We start from the raw sequence: 25189 nt of genomic DNA on the forward strand, positions 1-25189 counted from the left end.
CCGCGGAGGACACGACTGTCCACCCAAAGTGTGGAGAGACTCACGTTTGTGAAAATGAATCAGGCGTGGATTAGTCTGGATTTCAAACCACCAGTTCCTGACACAACTGACTAAATCCGCCATGAATCATGCCCCAAACATGGTATTATTTTTAACATAGGCCTCTGTATGGCCTTCAATTTAAGCTGCTTACGCTTCGCCACTCTGCCATGGGCCCCTGTACCGCCTCCTCTTGCTGCTGCCAGGTCCAGAGTGTGTCATGGGTTCCTGTACGGCCTCCCATTGCTGCTGTCTCCATCGCCACACTCTGCCATGTGCCACTTTCAGGTCTCCTCACACTACTGGTGGGTTCCATTTTGTCATAGGGTGCTGGCAGATTACGGGCCTCCCATTGCTGCTGCCAGGCCCGTAATCTGCCATGGGCCCCCGTACCGCCTCCTCATGCTGCTGCCAGGCCCGTAATCTGTCATGGGCCCCTGTACCGCCTCCTCATGCTGCTGCCAGGTCCAGAGTGTGTCATGGGTCCCTGTACGGCCTCCCATTGCTGCTGTCTCCATCGCCACACTCTGCCATGTGCCACTTTCAGGTCTCCTCACACTGCTGGTGGGTTCCATTTTGTCATAGGGTGCTGGCAAATTACGGGCCTCCCATTGCTGCTGCCAGGCCCGTAATCTGCCATGGGCCCCCGTACCGCCTCCTCATGCTGCTGCCAGGCCCGTAATCTGTCATGGGCCCCTGTACCGCCTCCTCATGCTGCTGCCAGGTCCAGAGTGTGTCATGGGTCCCTGTACGGCCTCCCATTGCTGCTGTCTCCATCGCCACACTCTGCCATGTGCCACTTTCAGGTCTCCTCACACTGCTGGTGGGTTCCATTTTGTCATAGGGTGCTGGCAGATTACGGGCCTCCCATTGCTGCTGCCAGGCCCGTAATCTGCCATGGGCCCCTGTACCGCCTCCTCATGCTGCTGCCAGGTCCAGAGTGTGTCATGGGTCCCTGTACGGCCTCCCATCGCTGCTGTCTCCATCGCCACACTCTGCCATGTGCCACTTTCAGGTCTCCTCACACTGCTGGTGGGTTCCATTTTGTCATAGGGTGCTGGCAGATTACGGGCCTCCCATTGCTGCTGCCAGGCCCGTAATCTGCCATGGGCCCCTGTACCGCCTCCTCATGCTGCTGCCAGGTCCAGAGTGTGTCATGGGTCCCTGTACGGCCTCCCATTGCTGCTGTCTCCATCGCCACACTCTGCCATGTGCCACTTTCAGGTCTCCTCACACTGCTGGTGGGTTCCATTTTGTCATAGGGTGCTGTATGGCCTCCCATTGCTGCTGCCTCCACCGCCACACTGTGGCTCCACACTCTGGTTTTGGCCCTGTGACTGCCCAAATGAGTGAAGTGTGCGGTGATTCTTAGATCGACGGCACTCATCTGCATGTCATACTGACTGACAGTATTATTTCTCTTCCCCAGCAGACTCCAAGGGCATTTAAATTAAAGGTACAGTGTTCTGCACTAATATAAAGGCTCTCTGAAGCCTAGAAACACCTTTTTTATAAGTTAAATTCGCAGCGAATATATTCGGCTCGAATCGAATTTATTCCGCGAATTCGCCGAATCAGCCGAATCGAATTTTTGAATAATTCGCTCATCTCTACCTGTAACAACAAAATGGCCTGTGTACTTGCTATATACTGTATGTCATACAATTTTTACAGCAAATAATTTTCATTTAAAGTTTTATATGCAGCATTATTAATTTAAATTGTTTAAGTCCAACATTTTTTGTCTTGCAAGCATGATTGTATATTCTCACTTCATAAAAGCTTCAATGAAAAAGTTTATTGGAATTTCTTTCTTCAAAGGGAAGTAGTGGAGTCCAACCTTACATTCCTTGGGTTACTGATCCTAGAAAATCGTCTCAAACCAGAGACAAGTTCTGTATTAAAGGAACTAAGTGCAGCAAATATAAGAACAGTTATGGTTACAGGTACATGTTTTTTACACACATTTGCAAGATTTAAAAGATGTCTAATTATGCCAAAATTTACTTAAAGCGACATTACACCCAAAACAAAAAATTAAATATATTGCAACTTACCAATCATTAGATATGGTGGCTGCATTAATTTTCTTTTTTTTCCCCTCTGTTTTCACCTGGTGATTTGGCTAGTATCAAACCTCCTGTAGAGTGTCCCCGCTCTGGATGAAGGAGAAAAGGGGCACCTCCGGACAGCAGCATTGTCAGTCTGGGCGGAGAGGAGTGCTAGATGTACTAGCAGATTCTGATATATTAACAAATTGAAACCAAGCTCCAGCTCACACTTTATAAGCAATTATAGCAAAGTTTTGTCCCTTTTGGTTTTGTCCCTTTTGGGATACAGATTTTGCATAAATAAATAAAAACTGATCATTGTAAGCATCTCTATCAGTGTTAAATAGTTTGCTTTATGCCCTCTAACTGCTACATCTCCCCGGCAGTTTGCTCTGTTGAAAAACAAACAGACTTGGTGGCCAGATCACAAGAGAAAATAAAAGAAAGAAAGCCTAAAAAAGAAAAACTAATGCAGACATTACATCTAAGAACTGCCCCATCATTAGTGTCAGTGGGAGGAATAGTGCCGCATCATTGGTGTCAGTGGGAGGAATAGTGCCCCATCATTAGTGTCATTAGGAAGAATAGTGCCCCATCATTGGTGTCAGTGGGAGAAATAGTGCCTCATATAAGTGGAAGGAAACGTGCCCCAAGGGCTGGATAAAGGCATGCAAAGGCCCATATCCGACCCACGGGTTGCAGTTTGGAGACCCCTGCTCTATTACATATACTGTGTTTGTGTTTGCATAATAATTTCTTACACAATACTGTTTACACATGACATTAACCTTTTTTTGTCTTGACAGGTGATAACCTTCAGACAGCTGTGACAGTTGGGAAAAATTCTGGGATGATACCTGACAACAGTGAGATCATCCTACTAGAAGCCTGTGAACCTGAAAATGATTTACCTGCATCACTTACCTGGAAATACATGGATGAGGAACAAGTTGATGGGAACCCATCAAAACCAACAGTATGTTATGTGCTTTTAAAAAAAATATATACAACTAGTAAAAAGGCATTCTAATTGCAGATATTGAAATCAAACACTGTTCCATGCTATTTAAAGTGCAGCTATAATTAATTTTAAAATGTCTAAAAGCAGACACCACATGGCAACAACTAAGTTTGTAAATACGTAAATCCCCTTACATATCTCTGAAGAACTCATTGGACAGAGTGATGGCAGTTAGCAGAGCATAGCTATTAAGAAAGGGATAGACAGGCTCAAGAAAGAAAGTCAAAATTCAAGGACAGTCCTGGAGCTTTACCAACTTAAATGAACCTCCCATTCTTGCCTCAAGAGGACGCAATGAAAACCATACGTTATACCTGCAGACTAAGTGACAATCCATTTAAGCAGTGGTGTAAGTTTAGAGTAGAATTTACAGTTTGTCTAAGAACTGATGGCTAGACATGTGCACACCAGAAAGTTTTGTTTAGTTTAGTTGTGGATACTTTGGTTCATTGAAGAATTTTCTTTCGTCATATTCAGTATGCTGACACGATTTGTTTGGAATTCATTTTGTATCTTCAGCATTCATTTTGTATATTAATTGGTCTGAATGAATTTGAAAAATGTTGCAGTTTATTCAGAAGATAGCTATATATTTGATATATTATTGAATTGGACGCATTCAAATCAAAAGGATTCAATATTTTTGGACGCTAGTACAAACCACTAAGAGAAATGGCACGAGCTGATTGAACAATAACAAATGGCCTTTTGTGTATCTGAATTAACAAATGGAACAATATTTGGATCGAATCTGAATTATTCAAAAATTTTATTAGTTTCCCCATGGGCGTAAACTACTCTCTCATCTTGTGACATCACCCAAATGAAACAAATGAATTCATTAATTTTGTGCAATTTTTTTTTTTATTTGTTGGCATTCGTTACTATGCCCATTAGAAGATTCATATACATTCAAATGTCCAAAAATTTAATTTTCTTCTGAAAAATAAATCGCATCGAAACACACATGTCTGCTGTCGGCTTCTAAAATTTTCACTTTACATACATCCATCAAAATGCAATATGCACGTTACCAGATCCTAAGGAGAAATTTTAAACTTTTTTTTATTTCTGTGAATTGTCTTTCGTCATCTTCAATATGTCAGTTGTCATGGTACCATAGAAGCTTTTCCATGTGTGAGCAGTGTGTCCTGTAAACACTGTAGTGTGATGGAGGTGAATTCAAAAAAGGATTTTTTTTTTACATAGCCAAATTATTTTTAAACCCAAATTGCATCACTAGATTACAATTGGTTTACTTAGCTTGGACCTTTGTTTGCATCAAATATCCAAATCCTAACTTTGCATGCCAGTGGACAAATTATTTTAGTATACTCACGTTTCTGGACTAAGTAAAAATGTTACTGTTCCCACATAATGCTCTAGATACTTTCCCATTGCATAAGATTGCTTTTTGTTTAATGCAAAATCCTGTTTTTAATAAGGTCAAAGTTCAGTTTAAATATAAAAACATGTAATATAAAAACATAAAACATTTGTTACTATAAGATGGCAATGAACACATTCTCATTACTAACAGAAATATATGTTTCAGGAGTCAAAAATAAACATTGATGGTGGATGGATTATTAACCCCACTGCTCATGGAAATTTTCATTTTGTGTTGACTGGAAGGTCCTACCAGGTTATAAGTCAATATTTTTACAACGTGCTACCAAAAGTAAGTATGTTGTCTGCAGTCTTATATATATATATATATATATATATATATATATATATTCTTCATATGGTTGTACAAATTCAAACACAGAAAGCTCTCCTCTTAAAGGGAATGTCTAGTATGATGCTTCAAAAGAAAAAGAGATATAGTGCACCCAGGAAGGGAAAAGGGGAGGTGCTGAGTAAGGTGCTAAGGGAGATGAAGGAACCCAGGAAAGCAATCACTATCATCATTTCCTGGAGATGACACCAGTCATCCTACAGTATTTTATATATGATTACTACAAAGAGATAAAAAACATAATACAACTGCTTACGGTATTGTGCACAAAATGTGGTACTTACAGTATATTATTATTATTGTTATTATTATACAGGATTTACGTAACGCCAACACTTTATGCAGCGTTTTACAATATAAAGGGGGACAGTACAATTACAATACAGTTCAATACAGAAGGAATAGGAGGGCTCTGATCATGGAGCTTACAATCTAAAGGGAACTTACTACTGGGACGTCTCAACAATAGTGCCTGACACAAGCCTAAATAGATTAATAGAAATTGTGGATGTTTCTTGCCTCTTTTGATCATACAAACATTAGTCCTCATGCACACTGGACATTTTTACAGCTGCAGTTTTTGGCTTTTGGCATTTTTCTCTACAGCCAGTAAACTTCCCAGCATGTTATCCTATGTGTCCATGCACACATAGGCGTTAATCACTGTTCTTCGGCAGGAAAAAAACCCCCAGAACTAGAGGGTTTCTAGAAGAGTTTTTTAGCTGTAAAAAGGCTTGTAAACATGGCAAAACGCAGTAAAACATGGCAAACTGGCATCTTTTGGCATTTTTTTTGCCAACATGGTATTTTTTTTTTGTGTAAAAATTGCAAATGTGAAAAAACGTGGAAAAACACTGTAAACGCTAATGCAAAAACAGTAAAAAATGTGAAAAGACTTGTGTTTTAAACGTGACTTTATACAGCTGATGCAACTGGAGGTTTTAAAACATCCAGAGGGCATGAGGACTTATAAATGGTTACATAGGGCCTACCATAATAGTGTATTGTACATATTTTAATGTTTTAAAGATATTACTGAATGGAACCATTTTTGCCAGAATGATACCAAAACAAAAGTCCAACCTAATTGAAGAACTTCAGAAGTTAGAGTAAGTACAGACTGTTAAGAACCTTACAATATTGGAATATTTGCATGTTGTATAATGTTGTATAACCTTTTGTTTCTCTGGATAGCTAGCATAGACCATTGCCAAGGATGACTAGGCTGAAAGGGGCGTATACAGCCACTTGCACATCCTCTTCCTGATTAAGGTGTCCGTTTATGACACAGAGGATCACAGCTATTCTCTGGTCATTCACAGTTTATGACATTCAGGAGATCAGAGGAGAACATGTTCAGCCCTTCACTGGAGATCTGTGTTCTCCCTCCATATTCTCCAGCCCAGAGCTGGAGAATCGGAGGAACCGCAAACTAAGCAGCGATAATTTACCCCTGCTTAGTAAACTGATCTTTTACTGTAATCTTGCGAGATTATAGTAAAATCAGCCACTTTCCAGTGTTTGTAGACCGTTCTCCAGCGTTTTTAGACCATTCTCCCTTTGTTTGGAGAACTGATCTACACTGCTTCATAAACTGATCTACACTGCTTCATAAACTGCATTCACAGGAGAACTGTGTTCTCCGAGAATGTCGGAGAACTGAGCAGGGATCTATTACCGCTGGTTCATAAACGGACACCTTAGTCTATAAACCTAGCACCAACTAGCTGAACGTGTTGAGAGTTTGCCTTGTATGGCTATGTTGTCTTGTATTGAGATTCTAGGGGGAGAGAGTCAACTCTTGTAGAAAGATTCCAGCCCAAGACAGCTGAACTGGTTGTAGGCAATATGAATTTGCCCTTGATTATTTCCAGATTAACCAGTTTATATGATATAAATAAATAGTTTCAGTTTATTTTAAGTAACTTTCTTGTATGTCATACACTTACACATTATTTAGTTTTGCATCAAACATGTCTCTATTTCAAGAAATTGAGAAATTCAGTAATGTAGTGATTTGCAAAGCCCTACAGATTTGGTCTTTTGATGAGCAGCTAAATTCAGTCCTAATTATTAATCATTTTAGATCACTGACTTTAAAGGACTACTTAAAAACATCTATTGGTCCATCTTTTATATTTGGCAAACATCTCTAGGCCCATGGGAATAAGAGGAACCCTTTTGTTGGTTCTTTGCTGCTAAAGGGACTAAATTACTCCTTTCCTATTTTCCAAGTCAAATAGACTTTTCCACAGGGTGATGAAAATGTAGTTATGTGAACCTATCAATGAATTGCTGCCAGTGATAATGTTCTAGTCATTTTAAAAGATGTCAAACAACAAAGAGAAATTACCTGCTCAACTTACCAGCCAGCCTGCAAAAACTGAATTATCCTGTTTAACAATTCACACTAAAAACAGGGGTTTAGTTATCACACATTTGTAAATACATTCATAAGCTGCCCTTCCATGTGCTCCTTGCTGCAAAGACCAGTTATAGGTTGGGGCTGTTGCCATTTATGTGCATCATTTTAAAAGATGTTTGTTGTTAGGGGTTACTGGATGTTGTATATCATCATTGCTCCTTGCACTGCCCTATTAGATAAGCCTTCAGGATACAATATAATAGTGGATACTAGTAGGAATTACTTTTTTAATAACATATATTTTACTGTCACAATTTCAGTTACTTTGTTGGAATGTGTGGAGATGGAGCAAATGACTGTGGGGTAAGCATGCTTCATATATGTACATTTGCTAATACTGTGAATAAATCTCTACACTAACTTAAAAATGTGCCAGTATCTGGCAGTACAAATGCAAATCTACTTTTATACATATATACAGTGAAGGAAATAAATATTTGATCCCCTGCTGATTTTGAATGTTTGCCCACTCACAAAGAAAGGGTCTAAAAATCGAATGGTAGGTGTATTGTAACACTGAGAGACAGAATAGCAACAAAAAATTCAAAAGAAATGCATGTCTAACACATTATGCACTGATTTTCATGTCCATGAGGGAAATAAGTATTTGATCCCCTTCACAAAACATGACTTAGTACTTGGTGGCAAATACCTTGTTGGCAATCACAGAGGTCAGATGTTTCCTGTAGTTGGCCACCAGGTTAGTACATATCTCAGGGGGGATTTTGGCCCACTCCACTTGGCAGATCCTCTCCAAGTCATTAAGGCTTGGTGGCTGACATTTAGCAACTCACACTTTCAGCTTCCTCCACAGATTTTCAATTGGATTAAAGTATGGAGACTGGGTATGCCACTCCAGGACCTTAATGTGCTTCTTCTTGAGCCACTCCTTTGTTTCCTTGGCTGTGTGTTTTGAGTCATTGTCATGCTGGAACACCCGTCCATCGTCCCTTTGATGCGGTGCAGTTGTCCTGTCCCCGTAGCAGAAAAACACCCCCAAAGTGGAATGTTTCCACTACCATGTTTGACAGTTGGGATGGTGTTCTTGGGGTCATAGGCAGCATTCCTCCTCCAAACATGGTGAGTTGAGTTGATGCCAAAGAGCTCGATTTTGGTCTCATCTGACCACAACACTTTCAACCAGTCCTCCTCTGTATCATTCAGATGTTTAGTGGAAAACTTCAGATGGGCCTGGACATGTGCTTTCTTGAGCAGAGGGACCTTGCAGGCACTGCAGGATTTCAATCCTTCTCGGCGTAGTGTGTTACCAATTGTTTTCTTGGTGACTGTAGTCCCAGCTGCCTGGAGATCATTGACAAGATCCTCATGTGTAGTTCTGGGATGATTCCTCACTGTTCTCATGATCATTGACACTCCACGAGGTGAGATCTTGCATGGTGCACCAGACCTAGGGAGACTGACAGTTGTTTCGTGTTTCTTCCATTTGTGAATGATTGCACCAACTGTTGTCACCTTCTCACCAAGCTGCTTGGTGATAGTTTGGTAGCCCAGTCCAGCCTTCTGTAGGTCTACAATCTTGTCCCTGACATCCTTGGACAGCTCTTTGGTCTTTGCCATGGTGGAGAGTTTGGAATCTGATTGTTTGATTGCTCCTGTGGACAGGTGTCTTTTATACAGGTAACAAAATGAAATTAGCAGCACTCCCTTTAAGAGACTGCTTCTAATCTGGGAGCCAGAAATCCTGCTGAATGATAGGGGATCAAATACTTATTTCTTATTACTTGAACATGCAAATCAGTGCATAATTTGTTAGACATGCATTTCTTTTGAATGTTTTGTTGCTTTTCTGTCTCTCAGTGTTACAATACACCTATCATTTGATTTTTAGACTGATCATTTCATTGTGAGTGGGCAAACATTCAAAATCATCAAGGAATCAAATACTTATTTCCTTCACTGTATAATAAGTATCTAAATCTTATTTTTATACTTCCAAACACTAAACCTGATCTTTGGACTGCAACCGAGCACCCACAAATATAACAGGAAAAATCCAATGTTATGATTACAGGTGCTCTGTAGCAGTTCATAGGTTTAAAAAGTAGATTGGTAGATAGATATTGCTGGACTCTGGAGACTCTGCAAATGACATGCCTAGAAGTCACCAAGATTTTTCTGTGGCTTACATCTCATTTACATAAAATGTTTTTCTTGAAATGGTATTATGATAGATACACTGGATTGGATTTACTAAAGGAGCAACATTTGTTGACTTTGCAAAGTGAATTCTCACTTAAACAAAGTGATGCTGCATTTACTTTGAATATCAAATATCAAATCATTTGTCAGTAAAATAAATAAATAAACAGGCTTTTTCTTTGCATATGATTGGATGATAATATAAATGCAGATCTACTAAGCTAAATGAACATTCTCTTTTCCTTTATTAAATCAACTCCATAAAGTTCTAGGCTCCTCCACCAGTACATTTCTGGAATGCCCAGTATGTACAGTATTTCTATACAAGATACAGAATGATCTCTAACAGCTCACCAAATCTGATAATAAAGTTGAAGATTAATTAATTAATTAATTAATTCATTCATTCATTCATTCATGTATTTATTTATTTTTCATATATACAGCCATTTTCCATTACTTGCAGGTTGCTGCTTCTGCTAAAGATCATCTCTGCTGTGCCTCCTTCAGATACTAGAGAAAGGTTATGTCGCTTGCCCCATCTGCCCTTTCTGCCAGAATTTACAGAATTTGTATAACTAAACTCCCACAATGCATTACATTCTGTCAATGGAAATGATGTATTCTGTAGATGGTGGAATCTTTTCATTCAACTGCTCCAACTTTTCTTTGTAGCAGGGGCTGCAGTTAATTCTCACAGTTCTGGAATACAGCTGCTCAGGATTGTATCCAGCAGCTATGAGGACACACAACAGGGTGAAGTAGCAGTCAGCAGGTAATGGTGTATCGTGCTGTATCCACCCCCCCCCCCCAAAAAAAAACAAAAAACTAAACTGCAGCTTTAAGTAAAGTGAGGAGTAGCTAATTTTGACATAAAGGTTTATCAGATATTTGAAGCAAAAACAAAAGTAATACAACCATTACAAACATTCCGAATATTAGTGTAGTATCCCAGTGTTTCTTTTATTTTTCACTAATGTAATTTGTCCCTTTGTCCATTCTCGACAGGCACTGAAAATATCCCATGCTGGAATTTCGTTGTCAGAATTAGAAGCATCTGTTGCTTCACCTTTCACTTCCAAAATTCCAAATATTCAATGTGTACCGATACTTATCAAGTACGCTTTTTGCATGTTTACAATTTGCATAGGTTTGGCTATAAGAAAATGAATTAATGTTTCAATGTTGATTATTACCGTCTTTGCACACAAAAGGGAAAATGTCCTAACACCCCGGTCACATCAAGCCGACTTACAGTGAAGTTGTATGATTTCAGAGTTGGGTGAGATGCCGATTTCAGGTGCGATTTGCAAGACATCTGACATAGATGTCTATGCAAATAGCACCAAAAGTAGTGCATGTATTACTTTTGAAATCGATGCGGCTCCAACCAAGTCGAACTGCAGTGATATGACTGATGTAATTGCGGACAGTAGGATGCAACTTGGCATGAAATTTGCAAGTCGCAGGGCATGCAAATTAAATGCCAAGTCGCACTCAGTGCCAACAACATTTATATACATAATATAATAAGTCCTGAGCAACTGTATCTGGCTCAAACCATGAACAAGAGAACTAAAACTGCTAGGGTAAAGGCACATATGTGAAAAATGTCAAACCAAACATGTACAGTGGCTAGTGTCCCATGAAGGGACCACTGAGAAGCCACCGTTAAAAACATCAACTAGCGGCAAACAGAAAGTTCTCAGGTGACACGGTGAGAAGTTGTAGATTTCTTCATTGGGGAAGGAGACCAGAGAGGTGAAAGTGGAAGAGGTGGACTACTGTTCTCTGCTGGTTCCGAGATGAGGGAATATGGGAAATGAAGTCCAATAGCAACAGGATCTTCTTTCCTTCAGTGAATGTGGAAAAAGAATAAGATTTGCTGTTTTAGGTGAATTGCAGCCAAAATAGATAGTTCCATCTGTAGCGGATATCACTTTAACCAAGAGGTGAGAGCAGGGGTTTAAAAGCCCTCCACTTATGAACAGTAACCTGAGAAATATCAGCAAAAATTTGGATCTTATAACTCTCAACTTCCAGGTTAGGATGTTCTCTGGCATATCGCATGACCGCTTCCTTAACTTTAAAGAAACGAGGCTTCACAATCACATCCCTATGAGGCCTGTCTGGCTTCAAGGGAACTAAAGCCCTGTGGATGCGGTCAATTTCAACGTGGATCTCATCAATATCAGGAACTGCAGACTGCATAAGAGAATAGGTGATGGAGGTGATGTCCTTCACACTTTCAGGAAGGTCCCTGATGTGAACATTCTACCACCTTGCATGATTTTCAAGCTCATCAATTTTACCATATGCCTCCTCAAGGCGATCTTGATGCTTAGTAATCATGCTGGAATTTTGTGACACTCTGTGAACCGTATCATCCACTTCAGACTCAATGCTATACAGGCGGTGACCTAATTCCCAAAAGTCCTGTTTCAAATCAGAGTCCATTTTAGTAGTAGGTTTATACAATTCCCTCTGTAATAAATCAACAAAATGGGCAATAAGCACTGAATCACCAGAATATTGTGGGGGTGCGGGTGGAGAGGCAGGAGAGTCCACAAGACTATCAGGACCTGGTCCTTGACTACTGGCTTGGCTAAGGAAAATATATGCCATCTCCTTATCTAGAGCATAGGAGGTGCAGGAGTCACGGCCTGGAAATGAGGCTGATGCCACAGAGGTAGCTGGGGAGGTCATATTGCTCACATGGAGGCCAGAAAGAGAAGCCCGTGCTGCATTTACCAGAGCCAGGGGGTTTGGATTTGACCTGTTGTCGAAGCAGCTTTTCTTTCTTCATAGCTGGGGATACACGGAAGCCAGTGCCGGCCGCCATCATGCCTCCTTTGCCCGCCACATGGGAATGGTTGCGGGAGCTGCTGTGCACCTTCTCAGCCATCCTGACAGGCATAGAGCAGGTCAACACCACAGCAGTGAGGGAGCTGGGTGGGTGGCCGAAACAAGTGGAGTCAGAAGCCGCTAAGGAATGCTGTTTGTGCTGGGGTTGTGCGGAGAGGTTCAGGAACACATCAGCTCCGGCAGCTCCGCATGCGCTGTTCTACTTCTAATTTGAGAAAACTTTGTACAGTGCTTAAAATATGTACAGCACTGTGTACTACAATGTAACAAGACAATGCTGTTTTCTTACACAGGGAAGGAAGGAATACTCTGGTTACAACAATCTCTGTATTTAAGTTCACAACCATGTCTGTCCTTATTGGTCTAACTTGCACAGCATACCTATTCTGGGTAAGGTTTTCTTATTTAAACATTTCCTTACTGTGAAGATGCTTAGAAGTGATTGCTTGCTGAATTATTTTTTTATAACTGATTTTTAGATTCTCTAATTAATTTGTAAATGCATGTATAGCATTGTCCCATGGTTAGTGTTACTACTGTACTTTATGTAAACAGTTCTTTGCTGCATATTATTACCTTATTAAAGAGAAAGAGTTGGCCTTTTCTTACCATGGACACCAGCTCTATATTTCTCTTACAGAGAGTTTAGGAGTACTTGTAAATGTGTTTATTTTAAAAAGAATCCTAAAGCTTACTCCCACATGGCTCACCTCAATGTATATAAAATTTGGCTAAAATATTTTATGCACTGGCTGTGCTTGTGCAGTAAATCCTCATATATTTCTATGAGGCTATCTCCTAAGTCCATAGATGTTAAGGGGGTTGATCCATAGAAGCTTTTTAGGGTTTTCTGAACAGGTGTTGTGAATGCAAGGAAAATTTTAGCCAAACGATGTAATCATTGAGGTGTTCACATATGCTGTCAATACATTTGCTTATTTCTACTTTTTTATTTTAGGTTTATTGACTGTCAACGTCGCATTGGGTTGATTTAATTTTTTTTTCTCCTGTCCCGTAGACCAAACAGGAAGTAGGTGGGAATTTCTCCAAACAGAGGAGAAATCTTGTCCTAGGCAGTTGTCACTAGAACAAATGTCACCCTTGGAAAATGTATCTTTACCTTATAATGAAAAGAGCAACTATAACATTTTGCAATCACTTTCTGTCCTGGTGGCAGTGATCCTCAAGACTAATAAAGACAGCAAATCTCCCCAGTGGAGAAACAGACTGCAAATAATACCTGTCAATGGTTTTAAATTCCGTTCCATAGAAAACCACAAAATAACTAACTTTGGATATAATTTAAATAGTAGACTTACTGCTAGAAGCATATCTCAGTATAAATATTTAGCAAGTTATGAAAATATACATTTTTACCTTACACAAAATTACTTTGTCTTAGAAAAAAACTCTTCTTGGAAATTATCAATACCTAATACAGGATGTGTCTATCAATATTCCAGTAGCCTTAACTTGTAAGTATCTATAATTTTAGTATTTTATTATTGACTTCAGTAATACACTGTATGACACATTCTTCTTCTTTATTCAGTATGTTTGAATGGACCAGCACCAAAGCTTTCTCCATACAGACCCCCAGGACAGCTTCTTTCTCCTCCATTATTATTGTCTATTGCTATGCACTTGATGTTCACGGTGATTGTACAGAGAATTGCTTTCTTCCTGCTTCTGCAACAGCCATGGTACAATGAAACAGATGTCTTCAGGTAAATGATTACCACATGGTTTAGAGATCTAAACATTCTTTAGCCACAATTTGAAAAACAGCGCTGAGCGAACTATTGGCGCTTTATAAATACTGTATAATAATAATAATAATAAGGACATTTGAAGTCATTTTATTTAAAACTCACATTGTCCTACTCCCTCATGGAGTTTTATAAAAATGCAGCAGTAATCCAAAGCAGGGATCGGCAAACCATAACACATGTGCCAAGGTGAGCGCACCATGCCTTTTTCACTAAAACCCGGATAGTTGACAATCAATTACAAACCTGACCATAACCTTTTCAACCCTTTGACACCATTAATGTGAGAATGTTAGTGTGTGAAAAATGCTCACCCACACTCTTCCTCCAAACTCTGCAGTAGGTAATTAAAGTCCCTGCATTTCTGGAGGTGTAGCGTTTTGGCAGATATGAGGTCTGAAGTTGAAGAATTTGGGGCTGATGTGAGGTCTGAAGGTGCAGGAATAGGGGCTAATTTGAGATCTGAAGAAGCATCAAATGGTTAGATCTGAGGTTTCAAAGTGCACGCTTTGAGGCCGATTTGAGGTCTGAAGGTATATGAGTTGAGGATAGTGCACAGTAATAGGTACTACGAACATGTTTTGTTTGTGCACCAGTTAATATAATAATAATTGATGAGTTTATATTGCTATTAGCAGTACAGCTGTGAGTGCAAAAAATAAAAGCAAATAATGACTATAGTGTGCTATGGTTCATTAGCATGGTAATGTTTATAGAATTGACACATAATGTTGACGAAGTAGCTGAATAATGTCTAAAAAGACAAAAATAGTGTAGTGCAACTTGAAAATGCTCATATATTTTAGCGCCTTACCACCTCGACTATTATAAGAAAAATTGCCCCAATACAACTAAGAATCCATTATATAAATATATCTTCCAACACTGATGTGCAATTGTGGTCAATTCCAAATCTTCTATGAATGTGTAATCCTACAGTGAAACCAGTGCACTCCAACTCCACCAAGTGATATTAAAATTTGCTCATCTCCATTTTTGACCTCTCATTATAAATTAGGTCAAATAGTGCTTTTACGCTCTTCAATGGGCATTGTCATATATTCTTTTTTGAGAAATATAGGGTCTATCAGATTCTAGATCTCTCCTCTGCCCTTACATTATCTAATCTCACCAAGATCGGTGTGATCAGATGCTTTCCCAATTTACAAATGGTGCTGTTTATATCCTGCAAAACTGAAGTGATGAAATGCTCATAGATTTTGATTTCTTAGACTATAGAGATGATTGGCACCATTCCAGTCTCTAATCAGCTCTATGGTCAGCTGGCAGAAACACCGGCTGCATTCTCAGGTTCCCCCGATGGCACGAGACTGCACGAGAAGGCTATGGAAGGCCGTGGGGGAGGGGGCGCATCTGCTTCCACTGCTTGTAAAAGCAATCCTGCAGCTAATTAGCCACTAGGATTTCTTTTACATGAAAGCGGATCGCCGGCTGAAAAAAACTATACTAGGGTGATGCCTGCAGCTGTAACCATAACCATTCAAAGTCCAGTGATTTTGCACACCCGTGCTGCCCTGTAGCAGTACTTGGTTAATAAGTGGTTAATAAATCTGCTATCATGGTAATGTGCAAGGAGAGTGTGCTCTGTTCCTAGATTCCCTGATCTGTGGAGGGCTGCACCTCATCAAGTGACAGAAACCGTGTGTTATTGAGGAGCACCATGGTCCGAGCACTGTTGTTCTGAAATTATGCAAAAGGACTTGATGGTAGTATGTGACACTATAGGACAAACTATAGGGAGTCCTACATGAGCCTGAAGGGTTGGCTGTCTCTCGCTCCTGGAATGTGAAAGCTAGACAGTATAGCCTGTGGAGGGTTCTAATTAATTAAGTTAACAATTCACTTTGGCAGATGTTGTCTTCTATTAGGTGTGCTATTTCAGTAGGCAAGCAACTCCAGGGAGAGAAAGAAAAAAAGGAGGGGGGGGGGTTTGGGGAGGCTTGGGGTAGGTAAAGGGGAAGGAAGTAATTCTTATCATGTATCTAAACCCAAGAACAGAAATATAATATATTTTAGCTTGCCAGTCCTTAGATATGGTTGATTCATTAGTTTTCTTTTTTCAGACTTTACTTCCACCTGGTGACCCTGCCACCAGCACATTCCTGTACACGTTCGCTCATTATACAGTATCTTCACAGGACTGGAATTATTATCCTAGTCTGAATGCTCCTGATTTGAACACCTCATCATCTTCTCATCCTCATAACAAAGAGGGAGATTGTATTCCACAGAAATAAATTTGGCAGAGCTGATAACATTGCATGAGATTTGGTTGCAGCATTGTTAGCTCAGTAAAAAAGTTACTGAAGTTATTATAGGATCAAGATGTATTTTGCTGTATGTCATGGTTTGTCATGACAAAACATGGGAAATGTGCATATATTGTAGAGATTTACTAAATATGTTTTGTTTTTATTTTGTTCATACATACACTTTATTTAAAATTTGAATAAAATAATCCAAGTAAGCCTGTATATCTTTGAATCCGATTTACTACCAGTTTTTAACATTTAAAAGATAACAACCTGTAGATGTGTTTGTGAATGCAGATTTTTTACAATTTAGACAAGAAACAGGGATTACCATCTGGTGGGTTTTAAAATGGCCCTAGCCTCTGGTAGGGTGCAGAAGGCCCCATCCCTGATAAATACCCAAGCTCATGCCCAACTTTTCTCAGTCAAATATCATTTTCATAACTGCACAGTCTGATGTCATACTTGACTTTACAGGAAAACTGAAGCCTGGTCCTTATGATTTATTTTATGTACTTATATAGCGCCATCAATTTACGCAGCGCTTTACACATATATATATATTGTACATTCACATCAATCCCTAACCCTCAAGGGGTGTACAATCTAAGGTCCCTAACTCACATACATACATACACATACTAGGGCCAATTTAGACAGGATCCAATTAACCTACCAGCATGTCTTTGGAGTGTGGGAGGAAACTGGAGTACCCAGAGGAAACCCAGGCAGGCACAGGGAGAACATGCAAACTCCAGGCAGGTGGTGCCGTGGCTGGGATTCAAACCAACGATCCTAGTACTGCCAGGCAGAAGTGCTAACCGTTTAGCCACTGTGCTGCCCATGATGATAGTGAGCTTGGAGTTTTTACAATTGTGGCACTTAATCTAGAGATATAGAAACAGGAGATGTAAGGACCAAAGCAAAGCTTGAAAAAGGAGGCAAACACTTGCTAAGAACACCCTACAGTGATGGGTTTCGAAGGTACTCCCAAACCCCTTTACAACAGCTGTCCAAGTCTACACAATTGCATCAATAACTCTACAGCCTGTTCATTGAAGAACAAAGCAGCCTGTGTTCAGCCACTCAAGTATGTTAGCTTTTTGCATGCACCTAACTCTTCTATAGACTTTGATCAGCATGATTTTGAGCAAAGGAGGCTTTCTTTTACTAAGAGAATTATACGTTGAGAACTGACCATTGCTAAACTGTCAGTACTGCTTTCTTGTACAAAGAGAGTGCTAGAAAAAACCTTAGAGTCAGGAGCTTAGGTGCAAACCAGTAAGTTATACCTGCAGCTGTTTCTATTTTTTAATGCACAAGCACCAGCTCTAATATTTAGATTTCCTTATACATAAATAGATGTTTGTGTTGATATTTCTTTAGTATCTTCACTTCAATGGACCTTAGATTTTAATATGTAGCGCTACCCCTGTAGGAGCCGCTGAGTTTAGACAGGTTCTTTCCAAACCAGTGCAAAGGCAGCAAGGCACCTAGTAACAACTCATTCACTTAGATTCAACTGAACAGTCTAGGGGTTTGTCATCTTTATAATTTATTGCTAAATAAACTTGGGGAGGTGCGGGGTGATATGGGATGTCCAAAACGCTGAATAATAATAAGAGGACACACTTAAATAGTCCAAACTTCTCTGAATAGTCCTAGCACCAGGAGCAAAAGAAATGTCCTGGACTGAGATCTTGTAGGGACTATCACAGGCACTTTCACCCAAGGGAACAGAGCACACAGTCACTAGGATCTAGAGCTCAGGTTAGTACTCACAATGCCATAGGATAACTGGAGAAGTCAATGCCCACAATGCCACAGGACATCTAGACCCTTTCCAATTAGACCCTTTCCAACTCTTCAGTGAGCTCTCCAAACCAGGAAGTTAGCTCCAGACAAGATCAGGAATAGGTACCCCAGCTCTGCCACAGCTGAGCTCTCGAACACCAGCAAACTCCAGAAAAAACTGCCTAAGAGGGGCAGAGCCCCTGAGGTTGTGGAACTTCTCCAGCAGGACAAGAACAGGGCTGTTCCAGGCCTCAGACTTTTTATGTCCCTCTCCAGCCACCTACTAGGGTATGGATGATGCACCACAAATTTTCAGGCTGCTCAGCAGATTTTAGAGAATTATAGAATAATAGTGAGCTGTAGAGTGCAGGGGAAACAATCATACCTGCAGCCTGTGAGATCCAGAACAGCCTAAAGCAAACAACAACTGCTCCACTGATTACAGAGGAGCCAATGGAACCAAATGTACCTAGCAGCCTGACAGTCTAACTAGGAGACTGCTACAATTAAAACAGGTGAAAAAGCAAACCATTTTCCTGTGTACTGCCTTTTTTCTAGGATGAATTTTCAACTGTAGATGTAGAAGGAATATTCTGCAAATTGGTACAAATTATTTATATATTATATTCTTATCTACTTTTCTATTTTTTTTTTCACTTCAACACCAAACATTTTCATTATGTTCCTTTGAAAACTATGAAAGTATTCAACCTATAGCAAATGAAATAGAAATAAATAATTTTCTTGAATATATATTTGATTAAACTGGACACAGTTTGATTTTTCATTATTTCTAATTGGCAGTGCCTGTCTACCATTGAACCATAGCATAGAAAATGTTACTATTAGAGAACATCGGTATTCAGAGAACTTCATCACCACAACAATGAATCTTTTGGTAGGATTCAACCTTATTATTCTAGTGTTTGTCTTTTCCAAAGGACGGCCATTCAGACAACGTTTGTATACTAACTGTGAGTTGCAATTTCATGTATGAATGTAAAAAATAATTCTATAATTTACTTCTAGCCTCCTGCTGACATCATTGCTACATGTATGATAGACACCCGTGCAGGTTTCATGTCTCTGCCCCTGCCTATGCTTGGTTCTATATTTGGCCAGACACAAAACACAATCTGTGATGATGCTTTGGCTGTGCATTTTTGTGGTAGGCAAAAGCAGTTGGTGTACTATCTAGTGGAACTAATAGCTATAAAGCTATGAAAATACTGCTGAAGTTGGACTTTCGGATAACTTAATGACAATATCTATCTATCTATCTATCTATCTATCTATCTATCTATCTATCTATCTATCTATCTCACAGCACTATGGTTGAAAACTGTCAATAATAAAATCATTATAATATATTTATTTTGTTCTTTTTAGATATACTTACCTGTTTGCTGATTTTGCAAGTGACAATTTATGTGTTTTTGTTGTTTGCTGACATTGAAGCCATGTACACTGTTCTGGAGGTATAGTATTTTGTAGCAATATTGTTAAATATTGTAAATGACTGCCCAGCATAAAATCAGCATAACCATTAGTACTGACAAATATTAACTTTTGCAGCAGAAACAGCCCTTTTTGCTGCCAAAATAGCCTTGACCTGTCGCGACAAGTATGCCACTAGACCTCTGAAGGTATGCTGGGGTATCTGGCACCAGGCCACTATTAGCAGGTCCTTTAAGTCCCGTAAGCTGTGTGGTGGGACCTCCATGGATTCAACTTGTTTTTACAGCACATCCCACAGGTGCTCAAATGAATTGAGATCTAGAGAATTTGGAGGTCAGGTCAACACTTCGAATTTGTTGTGTTCTTCAAACCATTTTTGAACCATTTTTTTAATGTGTGGCAGGACACATTAAACTACTGAAAGAGGCCATTGCTATCAGGATATACCGTTTCCATGAAAAAGGTGTACTTGGTCAAATAACATCCACATGAATGGCATGACTTAACGTTTACCAGCAGAACAATGCCCAAAGCACCACACTGCCTCCACGAGCTTGTCTTCTTCTTCTAGTGCATCATAGTGCCATATCTTTCAGAAGAATATGTGATTCATTACACCAGGCCACCTTCTTTCTTTGCTCCGTGGCACAATTCTGATTCTCACAAGCTCATTATAGGACCTTTTTGCTGTGGACACGGGTCACCATGGGCATCGTGACCATTCTGTGGCTATGTGGCCCCATACACAACAAACTATTGTGCCCATTTTTTCTGTTTTCACACATAAATTTCAGGGATAAACGGGTTTACTTGCTGCCTACTATTTATCACTTACTTTCAGATGCCATTGTAATGAAACAATAAATGTTACTCGCTTAACCTGTCAGTAGTGATAAAGTTGTGGCTAATCAGTGTATATTGTTATATCTGTATACAGTATATATATATATATATATATATATATATATATATATATAAAAAGTCAAACTGGGGCTTTTGAGCTTATATAATGATAATATGACATCCTCTCCTGCTACATTTATACACTTATCCCAGTGTTTAACTAATGCCTGGAAAGCTTTGGCATAGAAAGATTTGTCAGTACACCTGAACCATCCTGGGACAGCCTGCTTCACTTCATCATCATTGTGTTCACTGTTCTCAGAGAAAGATTTGTCTCTTGTGCAATTTCACGCCAGGTTATGCATTGATTATTCAGGATAAAGCATTCCACACACTGAATGTTCACAGGAATGACTGCTGTGGGCTGGGAACCACCACGGCTGGGATTGCCACTGATGGATGTATGACCATCTTTGAAACATTTGCACTGTTCAAAAGTCTTACTGTGGTTGAGCGTCTCATCACCGTACTATGCTTGAAGTCATCTGTAGATATCTGTGGATTTTATGATGTTGTTCACAAGAAACTTTATCATCACATGCTGTTTTATGCAGGCACTAACACTGTTGTCTGCCATCTTGTGTAACGGTTTCTGGACTGGCCCATGACATGTGCGCCGCCTATCAGTAATAGGACACACTTGCCACTTACTACTGCATGTAGTACTGTCATGCTAGCATCACTTTTTATACCTGTAAAAGTCTTGGTTTGACTTGAATGCCCCATATATATATATATATATATATATATATATATATATATATATACACATACACACACACTAAGCTCCAAGCTTTCCTTTCAGCCACGCATCAAATCACTGTTCAGATGCCAAATTGCCACTTTTACTCTCTTGTTACTCTCGCCCAGACTATGCAGCTCCCTCCTCGTGAGCCTACCTCTACACCAATAATCCCCCTGTGTAGAGATATTCAGTCTATCACAAATGCTGCTGCCAGATCCACTTTACAAACTTATTAGTGCCTACCAGCCCTCTTTCCCAATCCCTCCATTGGTTTTTGTTCACGCAACAAATATCATTTTTAATATTATAAAGAACTTACAAAACCATCTAAACTCTGCCTCCAGCTACATTAACAGCTTCATCTCAAACCAACCTCTTCAGTCCTACTGCTCTCTAGCTCCCACGTCGCCTCCTCTCATGCTCGCATTCAGAACTTCTCCAGAGCCTCTCCCTTTCCCAATCTCCTACTGTGTCTGTCTTTAGGTGATCCATGATAATTTATCTCCTCAGGCAAGCCTATCCTTTCTTGGTCAGCTTAACCTTACACAGCTACTACCTTTTCAATCACTTCCCCTTCGCTTTAGATTGTAGAGTTTCATGATTAGGGCCCTCCCAACTCTCTTGTGTTATCTATCTACTCATTCATTTATCCATTTAATTAAAACTGTTTCAGAGGGCTTATTTGCGTTGACCTTATGTTGCAAAGTTCATAAACACTAAACCCATAAATATCATCATATAACATCACATAAAACTAGCACTGCAATATTAGGTGATGCATATTTGCATTTGTTGTGCTCTTAAATATATATATATATATATATATATATATAAACAGAGAGAGAGAGAGAATGTTTTAGACATTTCCTCAATTTATAAATTGATATTTTTGGTTCTGTCTTTGTTATTCTCAGCTGGTGTGTACCCCATATTACTGGAGAGTGGACATCTTTATCATGATGGTTGTTTTATTTATCGTGTCGTACCTTGGAGAGGTAACTTTGAACCCATTATTTTCCTACAATTATGCATAATTATGATAAACAGTACTGAGAAAAGCATGCAGTGCCATGACATACAGTCAATAATCACAGAAAAAGATTTACTAAAACTAGAGCATTCAGACTCTGGTGCAGCTATGCATGGTAGTCAAAAAGCTTCTAATTGCAACTTGTTAAATGAAAGTATAATAAAGCCGGGAAGCTGATTGGTTTCTATGCAGAACTGCACAATATTTTGCATGCTCCAGTATTAGTGTATCATGCCCTCTGATTTTTATTCAAGATGTTGTATTTCTGGAATATTTAACAATCGCAACTTGCATTTTACCCTACAGAAAGTTTGATGTAAAAACTTTAAGTACAAGGATGTTTTTCATAACTGATAATTAGCTTTACATATGTTTTGGAATTTTTAGTATGATATTTGGAGGACTTAGGGCTCATTTATAAGCATTGCCCTCTTGAGAGCGTTCAGCATTGGATTGCATTTCAGATAACATTTGACATTCATGAAGAAGGCGATATGTCCCCTCTTCTCCTCTTGTTTGAACCCTAGAATGTTTGCACCACCATGCCAGAACCACATGCTAGCAGTTGGTGGGCAGTTGTTGGACAGCCCCATTCACTTGAATTTGTTGCATTTCATGCACACTAGGTGGGGAGAGTGTTTGCTGCTGCATGTGTATATTCCTGTACAGATGACCATGCAGCTTGGAGGGGTTGTTGGCTTTGGAGGCGTTAAAAATGCAGCAAACCACCTATTCTTACTGCCCCCTTACCACAAGTGTAAACTAAGCTTCGATGTGAATTTTCTCACTTTAATGCAGCTATAAAAATTTGATGACAACTATTAAAGTGCTGAGTGCTTTCACTTTTTCCTTAGATTTGTTCTTTGAAACATTTAAAATGAAATGTTATGATAATGTTGGCGAGAAGTAAAGTGTAAACCATTTAGATTTTATTTGGGTTTTTCTTTAGGAATGGTTCATTGAAAACCGAAAACTATGGCTTTGGATAAAGAGAATATTTAACTACAAATCAAAAAGTCAGTATAGGAAACTGCAGAGGAAACTGCATAAAGACTCTGAATGGCCTCCGAAGAATAGGACAGACTATGCAATTCAGACTGTTCCCGTGAAAAGCACTGATATCATTTACAGTATGCCTACCTACAAAAAATCACCACATGGAAAAGAAGTAATTTCAGAACACACAATTGTAACAGCCATGTGAGTGCAGACAATTGAGACTTTTCCAATCCCAAGAGGTTTTCTGTTGTGTATATCAGAGTATAATGACTACAACAATATCCAGTGACAGCTTCATACCACCATGTTAAATGTTTTCTTTTTTTTCTTTGCAATCTAATTCACATAACTTATTTCAAACGCAGATCGAAATATGAGTCCACATTGTTTTGCTTCCTATATATTAACCTTCCCAGCATTTTCCTTTTGTAATTCAAAATATGAAAGAAGGACTTATGTTTGCTGAACTGTGCAGAAATTCTGGTCGTGGTCAAAACGTTCACCTTTGCTAAACCATCTCATTTTTAAAGCCCAACTCTGAGCAATTTTGTTTTTCAAAATAATTCCCTAATGATTTTTTTAATCAAAAAGCAGACAATCTATCCAATAGTATCCCCTTAGTAATTTCATTCCACAAATTAATGTCCTCAGTCTTCTACGTTGAATGACTCCCATTGGTATTCAACCTAGAAGACTGGAGACTTTCAGGGAATGCAGTGTATCATGGACCTGTCTCTTTTGGGGGTGTCACCATTGTGCCCACCACTCATAGGGGAATGATTCAGAGAACTGTTTATCACACCAAACCTTCTATCTGCATCATTGAGGATTGCACATTGCCAGAAGAAGATTAAAAGAGGGCAATGTCCTTGTGCATCATGTGATAGGGCTGAAGACATCTGAAAAAGGTAAAAATAAAAAAAGTAGCAAATACAGGAGGCAAGGGCATCAGGGAGAAGGGGAAAACTGGGAATTGTTTGGGGTAAGTTTACATTTGGCTCTAAAATATTATGCACTGATATTTTCATTTTGTGACTGTTCTAAATAGACCTCCTTGTTCACTCTTCCTATTCTCCCAACAATCCACATCTAGGATATATGTGTAAGTCTCAGAGACATGCATAGTTTTCATATTTGTGCAAGACACCATTTGTTTCCATCTGTGTTCAATTATGACACTTCCAAATTTAGATACGTAAATATTTCAGGCATTCTACACTTTGTAGAAAAGAGTTATTGTTTGTAATCTGCATATTTAAATTAATTTCAACATTTTTATTTTATATTAGCCAGAAATTATATCTGCATTTTCATTTATGTCACTGCTAGTGTATTTTTTATTCTTTTTTTAAGCTTTTTCAGCTTATATACAATATATTTTGTGTAATGCTTATATTATGTGGAGCATATTTCCTGTTGTCATCTAATAGGTGGCGTATTGCTGATCATATTGTATATTTTTTAATCAATAAACACTGATTTACCTGTATGTTGTTGTGTTATTTATAATTATTATGTTTTTAAAACACACTGAGATCATTTATAAAATATAACTTTGTGCATGTTAGGGAGAGCAAATAACTGTGAGCATGAAAGAAGGTACTCCTTAAGCATGTTTATTTCAGAGTGGAATTAGGGACCTACAGCTATGGTTGCTTAATATATGAGGCTACCTGTCAGTTCAAGGGACTCTTGTTCTCTTAATACTGGGTTGCATAAGGATTGAAAACTTAAAAGATTTACAGTGGAGTCCCGAATATTAGAGATGAGCGAATTATTCAAAAATTCGGTTCGGCTGATTCGCCAAATTCGCGGAAAAAATTCGCTTCGAGCCGAATATATTCGCTGCGAATTTAACTTATAAAAGGGTGTTTCTAGGCTTCAGAGAGCCTTTATATTAGTGCAGAACACTGTAC

The 25189-nt window shown here is 39.2% G+C and overlaps 1 protein-coding gene across 1 annotated transcript in view; it reads left to right on the forward strand.

Annotated features, from left to right (window-relative positions):
- Nucleotides 1-24762, forward strand: part of LOC149445020 (putative cation-transporting ATPase 13A4) — an 85998-nt gene extending 61236 nt beyond the window's left edge. Inside the window, exons 18-30 of the mRNA XM_089654313.1 lie at nt 1861-1985; nt 2897-3066; nt 4667-4792; nt 5882-5961; nt 7538-7580; nt 10446-10555; nt 12596-12692; nt 13705-13777; nt 13855-14029; nt 18943-19112; nt 19528-19616; nt 22159-22239; nt 23224-24762. Of these exons, the coding sequence (XP_089510439.1) occupies nt 1861-1985; nt 2897-3066; nt 4667-4792; nt 5882-5961; nt 7538-7580; nt 10446-10555; nt 12596-12692; nt 13705-13777; nt 13855-14029; nt 18943-19112; nt 19528-19616; nt 22159-22239; nt 23224-23478 (1594 nt within the window). The 3' untranslated portion in view covers nt 23479-24762. The remainder of the gene's footprint in view (nt 1-1860; nt 1986-2896; nt 3067-4666; nt 4793-5881; nt 5962-7537; nt 7581-10445; nt 10556-12595; nt 12693-13704; nt 13778-13854; nt 14030-18942; nt 19113-19527; nt 19617-22158; nt 22240-23223) is intronic.
- Nucleotides 24763-25189: the final 427 nt, after the last annotated feature.

Source organism: Staurois parvus, unplaced genomic scaffold (assembly GCF_062004578.1).
Source record: "Staurois parvus isolate SC_StPar_1 unplaced genomic scaffold, SC_StPar_1.0 ptg000750l, whole genome shotgun sequence".
Lineage (NCBI taxonomy): Eukaryota > Metazoa > Chordata > Amphibia > Anura > Ranidae > Staurois > Staurois parvus.